At 39.0% G+C, this 7,363-nt stretch overlaps 1 protein-coding gene across 1 annotated transcript; it reads left to right on the forward strand.

The window, feature by feature from the left end:
• The first annotated feature begins 3,143 nt into the window (after window positions 1-3,143).
• LOC115955332 lies at window positions 3,144-4,454 on the forward strand. Its single transcript, XM_031073432.1, has 3 exons — window positions 3,144-3,363; window positions 3,466-3,803; window positions 3,948-4,454. The coding sequence occupies exons 1-3, from the start codon at window positions 3,144-3,146 to the stop codon at window positions 4,452-4,454; spliced, it is 1,065 nt and encodes a 354-aa protein (XP_030929292.1).
• Window positions 4,455-7,363: the final 2,909 nt, after the last annotated feature.

Genomic DNA, 7,363 nt, shown 5'->3' on the forward strand with positions numbered 1-7,363 from the left:
CTCAGCTTGCTTTCTTGTAAGTATGGTTTTCATTGTTTCTCACTCTATGTTCATCAATTTGTTTGTTTGTCATTAGCATGTCTTGAAAACTGAAACTTTTTTTTTTTACTTTAGGCAACCTTATGGATGCTTTTTCTTCCCATTTACAAGTTGTATTACTTAAAAAAAAATGTACTTGATGAGTTTTGAGGAGGCTCTTTAGTAACGTTTTTAGATCTTAGAATTGCTATGAGACTATTTGATTTGTATGTTTATCCATTGGCATTACCTATTTCTGTGATTGGTTCAATAGAATTTGGTATTGAGGATGGAATTTAACACTGACGGCAAGAAGTTTAGTTTACTACTTCTATTTACTATTTCTATTATAGTGAAATCATTGCTTGTGAAGAAGTTCATTTTTAGTTATATGTGATTTCTTTGGTTCAAACTAAGCCTAATTTAGGTTATATTGAAACAACTACTTTTCATTGCAAATTTTGAGAAAGGGCTTGGGTCAGATATGAAGAATAGGATAAAAGCATTTTGACACAAGTCTAGAACAGACCTATGCATCAGTAAAATTCAGAGGGAAATAGAAGCTCATGAGCTTTATGTTGAAGATAGGGAGAAACTTAAGAGGGTTAGAGAGAGTGTGAGAGAATATGCAAGCTAGTTTTGTCATGGTTATTTTTATGTTTGTAATGTTGTTGGTGTGTTTTGCCTCAGTGAACAACAATATGGGTGAAGAACCTTAGTCTGCCATGAAGAATCTTATTGTATCTATCTTTTGAAATACAAAGTGTGGTCTTTGTGCAAATGTTCCGTAGTTTTATTTTATTTTATTTTTTACTTCATTCTGGGATTTGGGTATATATTCCCATGAAGTGGTATGATAAACATGCCTAATAATAAAAGAGATGGTTGTGGTACTCGAGCATATGATTAATTAAGTACCAAGCTATTATATTTTGTCCTGGTGGGGTTTTTCTTATATCACTATAATGATAAAGTTAGGTTTTGATTATGATTAATTAAGTACCAAGCTATTATATTTTGTTCCTTTCCTTTTGAGCAATTAAGAAACATAATTTAGTATTGGGAAAAACTTGGGTATAATTCATTAGGTGTTGTACCTATGGGTTCTCCAATTGAATTCAACCACTATCAACCATTGTAGCAAAACTAGTGTTATCTTTTCCGAGGTTAATAAAATTCAGCCACGTGGTTCATTGGTCAATGCAGCCAAATGGTTGAATTGAATTGGAAAACCTAAGGTAGAGTACTAGAATTTTACTGGTCTTTTGTTATGGGCAAAGATATCTGTTAGGTTTTTGTGATCTACAAATTTCTGTCGGGGGCTTGGGAACCACCGCATAGTTCAGGCTCTACGGAGCAACGTGGAGAGAGAATTTCCCAGCTTAGTTTTCCTTATGGAGACTAAGATTCCTAGAAAGCAACATTATAAGATGAAGGAAATTCAGAATTCCATTGGTTTTACCCAAGGTTTAATTGTCCCGAGTGAGGGTCGGAGTGGGGGTTTAGCTCTTCTTTGGAAACCTGAAACTGTTGTTAACATCAGGGGGTATTCGAAGTGGTTTATTGATGCTGAGATCATTTGTAGCAATGGGCAAGGGAGCTGGTGCTTCACAGGTTTTTATGGCCAGCCAGATACTAGTAAGAGAGAGGAGACTTGGCAAATTCTTGAGGCATTCGGATGTAGCAATACATTACCTTGGTTGTGTATTGGGGACTATAATGAGATCCTTAGTAATTCTGAAAAATTAGGAGGACAGCCTAGACCAGAGAGACAGATGGATAGATTTCGAGAAGTTGTGGACGTTTGCCATTTTAGGGATTTGGGGTATACAGGTGCAAGATATACTTGGTCGAGACATTTTGAGAATGGAGATAGTGTATGGGCTCGATTGGATCGGGCAATGGCTACTGAGGAGTGGATGAGAAAGTTTGCTAATGCTAGAGTGGCCCATATATCAACAATAGAGTCTGATCATTGCATGCTTTGCCTCCAATGGGGCCGAGACACCAGGAACAAAATGAGAACAGGGAAGTTATTTAGATTTGAAGCCATGTGGCTTCGTGATCCTTGTTGTCAAGAGGTGGTTAGTGAGGCCTAGGAGCATGGTCTTTCATTGTCTTCGGGCTCCCCAATCCACAATTGCTTGCAATCTTGTAGGGAGGCTTTGCAACGGTGGAATAAGGTGGAGTTTGGCTATGTGGGGCGTCATATTTCGGCTTTACAAGCCAATCTACAACGATTAGAGCAGCAACCCGAGCTTCATGGTGAGGAAATTCGAAGTGTGAGGAAGGAGTTGGGTTCATGGCTAGACATTGAAGAGGTCATGTGGCAGCAGCGTTCTAGGAATATGTACTTGTTGGCTGGTGACAGGAATACTCGGTTTTTTCATGTTAAAGCTTCCAATAGAAATCAGAAAAATTTGATTGAGGGCATGGAGGATAGTTCGGGTACTTGGCAGGACACTCCTGAAGCAATTGAGAGTATTGTTAAAGATTATTTTTCGTCGTTATTCACAACTTCCAATCCATCTGATATTGGGAGAGTAGTTGATACAGTGCAGGCGGTGGTTTCTGAGCCTATGAACAGGTTGCTTGGCCGTGACTTTCAGGCAATGGAGGTGCAACAAGCTCTTAATCAGATGCATCCTACAACAGCCCCTGGTCTGGATGGTATGCCCCCTCTCTTTTATAAAAAATTTTGGTCTCTTTCTGGTGGTTGTGTTACACAAGCAGTTTTGGATTTTCTGAATCATGGGATAACTCCACCAAATTTTAATGACACCCATATTGTTCTTATTCCTAAAGTTAAGAATCCCCGTAAAATTACTGAGTATAGGCCTATAAGTCTTTGTAATGTTATTTATAAACTTGCCTCAAAGACTGTAGCTAATAGGCTTAAAACTGTTTTGTCTAGCATTGTTAGTGAAAACCAGAGTGCTTTCACAATGGGTCGATTCATAACTGATAACATTCTTGTAGCATATGAGACTATGCACCATATTAGTCATAAAAGAACTGGGAAAGTTGGGGAGATGGCGTTGAAACTTGATATGAGCAAGGCGTATGATAGGGTGGAGTGGGCTTGTTTGAAGGGTATTATGGAAAAGCTTGGCATTCATAGATGAATGGTGAAGATTATAATGAGATGTGTCAGCACTGTTACTTATTCTGTTCGGATTAATGGGCTACCTAAAGGGCGTATTATTCCTTCTAGGGGTTTACGTCAAGGGGACCCTCTTTCTCCTTACTTATTTTTACTTTGTGTTGAGGGCTTATCTGGTTTGCTTAGACAGCAGGTGGAGAAAGGCAGTATCAAAGGAGTAGCTGTCTATCGCGGTGCTCCTCGTATTTCTCACTTATTTTTTGCAAATGATAGCCTAATTTTTTGCCAAGCTACCTTGGAGGAGTGTCAAGTTTTGTAGCAAGTCTTTTCAGTTTATGAATCAGTGTCTGGGCAACAACTGAATAGGAGTAAAACCTCTTTGTTTTTTAGCAGAAATACTCCAAGACCAATTCAGGAGGAGATACAAAGGAGGTTTGGGGCTCCAGTGATCCGGCAACATGAAAAATATTTGGGGTTACCTTCTTTGGTGGGGCGATCTAAGAGGAATACCTTCAATGATCTTAAGGAGAAGTTGGGGAATAAATTATCTGGCTGGAAGGAGAAGCTTCTGTCAAGTGCAGGCAAAGAAATCTTGATTAAATCAGTAGCCCAAGCTATTCCGGCCTATACTATGAGCTGTTTTAAGCTCCCTGATGCTCTGTGTGATGACCTTGCAGGCATGGTGAGGCGATTTTGGTGGGGGCAATAGGAAAACCATAATAAATTGGCATGGCTAAGTTGGGACAAGATGTGTGCACCAAAAGAGGAAGGAGGTATGGGTTTTCAAGATTTGAAAGCTTTTAACATTGCTTTGCTAGCTAAACAGGGGTGGAGGCTTCAGAATTGTCCAAATTCATTATTTCACCGAGTGTATAAAGCTAAGTATTTTCCAAATGGTGATTTTTTAAATGCGTCGTTGGGGAGGCATCCATCATATTCTTGGCGTAGTATTATGGAAGCTCAAAAGGTTATTCAATTAGGATGTCGCTGGCAGATTGGTAATGGAGCTTCGGTTAGCTTGTGGAGAGATAAGTGGTTGCCCTCTCTGCCATCACACAAGCCTGCAACTGTGCCTCATTTCTTCCCTGATGATGCCTTAGTTTCTGCCCTGATTTACCCAGAGACAGCAACTTGGAAGTCAGATATAATCCATGAGGTTTTTCTTCCTTTCGATGCCGAAGCTATTCTTTCTATTCCGCTTAGTTTGTCGCTGCCTACTGATAGGTTGATTTGGACCTACACTCCTTCAGGCCGGTTAACTGTGAGTAGTGCTTACCGTGTAGCTCGCCAAGCTCGGTGTGATACTCATCAAGGAGAAAGCTCGACCTCATAGCCCATGGTGTCCTTTTGGCGTTGTATCTGGAAGTTGCCGCTACCCAACAAAATCAAAGCTTTTGCATGGCGTGCTTGTAGGAATATCCTGCCCACGAAAGCCAATTTGTTCTCTCGGAAAATAACCCAAGATGATGTTTGTGATGAGTGTGGGACTGCTGTGGAGTCCACGGCTCATGTGCTTTGGCATTGTGCTAAAGCTAAGGAGGTGTGGACAGCTGCGAATATTGATCTTGGTTCAGACGTTGGAGAGGTGAGGGATTTTATTGATCTGGTTTGGTATGCTCTGAATGTGAAACAGTGGTCGGTTCAGGAGTTGGCTCGGTTATTTTCTGTGGCTTGGGGCATTTGGTCCAATAGAAATGAGATTCGGGTAGGGGGGCCTCGTAAATCGGCTTCTGGTATTGCTGGCTGGACGTTGGAGTTTTTGGAGGAGTTTCAAGTGGCAAATCATTGTATTAAGATCAAGAATCCTGAGGTCGCTGTTGGATGGGTTCTTCCTCAGCAACCGTGGCTCAAAGTCAATGTTGACGGTGCAGTTTTTGAGAGACAACGAGCTGCGGGTGTTGGTGTTGTTATCAGAGATCATCTCGGGTTGGTGCGTGCTGCACTGAGCATGAAGATCCACGCTCCTTTAGGCTCTTTGGAGATTGAAGCCAAGGCGATGGAGGAAGGTATGCGTTTTGCTTGGGATCATGGTTTCAGTTCAGCTATCTTTGAAGGTGATTCCATGGTGGTTCATAACTCCCTGACCGGTTCAATCACTTCTCCTGCCAGTATCTGCAATCTGATATCTGGCTCTGTATATCGAGCTACTCGGTTTAGAGAATGTTCATTTTCTGTTGTGCCAAGGTGTGGTAATAAAGTAGCGCATGGGTTAGCCCGACATGCAAAGTCTTTATCTGAGTCTGTCCTTTGGTTAGAATCTTGTCCTTCTTTTGTGGAGCATTTAGTGACTTCTGATGTAATGTTTTCTTCTTCTTATTAAAATTGTCGTAGTTCACATCAAAAAAAAAAAAAAAAAAAAAGGTTTGAAAATGAAAAAAATAGGTCCTTCACTGTTTGACGATATATCCATGTTATTGTCAAGAATGGCAATGTAAGTTTCTAAAATGAATGACTTTCATCATTTGAACGAATTATGGAAGTTATTCCTATTCATGAATGTTAATTTCTGCTGTTAGCAGTGATGAAATACATTAATTTTGGTTCAGAGGTCATGCATTGTGCATTACACACTTGCTCTAACTGTTGCTACTATTCTGAGTGGTTGCTCCCTGTAGTGTTGTGCTGAGTTTCCAATTACTCAACCAAACGATCACATCATTTTTATGTGTATACATTTTTTAATTTTTTTATTATAAAACTTATACTTTATATAATGATCTTTCTTCTCTTTCCTCGTGATGTTTATGCATTTAGAAAACCTGGCTAATTTTTTCAGCTGATGACACTGCATAATCAGAGAGTGATTCATGACAATTCTAGAGTTCTATTTCATGTATTGCAATACTAGTTTTAAATTTAATTGCTGAAAGAATCCTGCAAATTTATCATTGCAGACATATCAATGCAACTGTTACTTTTACCGCTGACTCAGAAGATAAGGATGTCCATTTTTATTAAATATTTTGTTCTGAGAAAATTCACCTTAAGGGTCTGAAGTAAACTTTGTACAGATATTATAACCGCCCTTCAATATTTGGCATCTGTATCTATAGGAGAAACCAAATTTCGAGACCGAAGGCTTTAAGCTGTTCCCTTGGACTTGCACAAGAACTTACCTGCTACAACGTGGAAAATACGAGTAAAACTGATAGGGACTAGGACTTGTTTGCTGAAATGAAACAAAGATTTCTTAGTTTCAAGAAGCACAAATATCTGTGAGTAGTACTAGTAGTTAGTATGATAATATTAAGAAGCATATTTGAAGACCAAACTCGAGTTTAAAGGACTTGAGTTCTGCTAACATAGAACTCGAGTCCATGAAACTCGAGTATGAACCTGGATGATTTCCCTTATATACTTGAGCCATACTCGAGTTATAGAAACTCGGGTACACACTAATACAATACTCGAGTACTAGAAACTTGAGTACCAAGTGGCATTTTTAAATGCCCAAATGCCATGTCAGACAGTGCCACGGTGGAATGTTCACTAGGAACTCAAGTTTACTGTACTCGAGTACCATTTGGAACTCGAGTTTGTAGAGCTCGAGTACTAGGAAAGTGATAGATTGCTGATTAGTTCCGAAACAGTGCTAAATTGCTACAAGTTTTGCAAAATGATGATATTTGGCCATTTTCACCTAGTTTTGTGGCAGAAATTGAAAACCATCAAGATCGAGTGTCTCTGTTTTGCAGAGTTGTATGCAGTGGTAACTTACCATCCACTTGTACTTGTAGGGTCTGTGAAAGAGAGTTAGTGTACCCACTTTCAAGAAATCTAAATGGTACCTCTATTTTTTAAGCTAATTGACTTATTGTACTAATTGCAACAAGGCTCCATCTATACTTCTTTAGGGGTAGGAGACATTATCTTATGAGTGTGACTCGACCAATAAGCTGTTTATGTTCCTTTTGTAGGATGTTTTTAACTTTTGTGGCCTCAAATTGTAAATATCTTGCCAATTTAATGGATATTAAGCATTACTTCATGGCTGTTCAAAGTAAGATCTTTAATTTGCAATGTAATAGGTCTAGGGGCAACTTTTGCCATAATTTGTGTACAATTTGTTAAAATGGTTGATTTATTACATAGACTTGTAATATTTTATTTCTTATTTTTCACAACTCATAGTCACTTACTTCAATAAATTGTGAAAAATGTTGTGCAAAAAATTGTGTCCACTTACATGTTAGCAATGCCAATGAGTAATGCTACATATTCCAAAAAATTATTGTAAGGTTG

This window comes from Quercus lobata, chromosome 1 (assembly GCF_001633185.2).
Source record: "Quercus lobata isolate SW786 chromosome 1, ValleyOak3.0 Primary Assembly, whole genome shotgun sequence".
Lineage (NCBI taxonomy): Eukaryota > Viridiplantae > Streptophyta > Magnoliopsida > Fagales > Fagaceae > Quercus > Quercus lobata.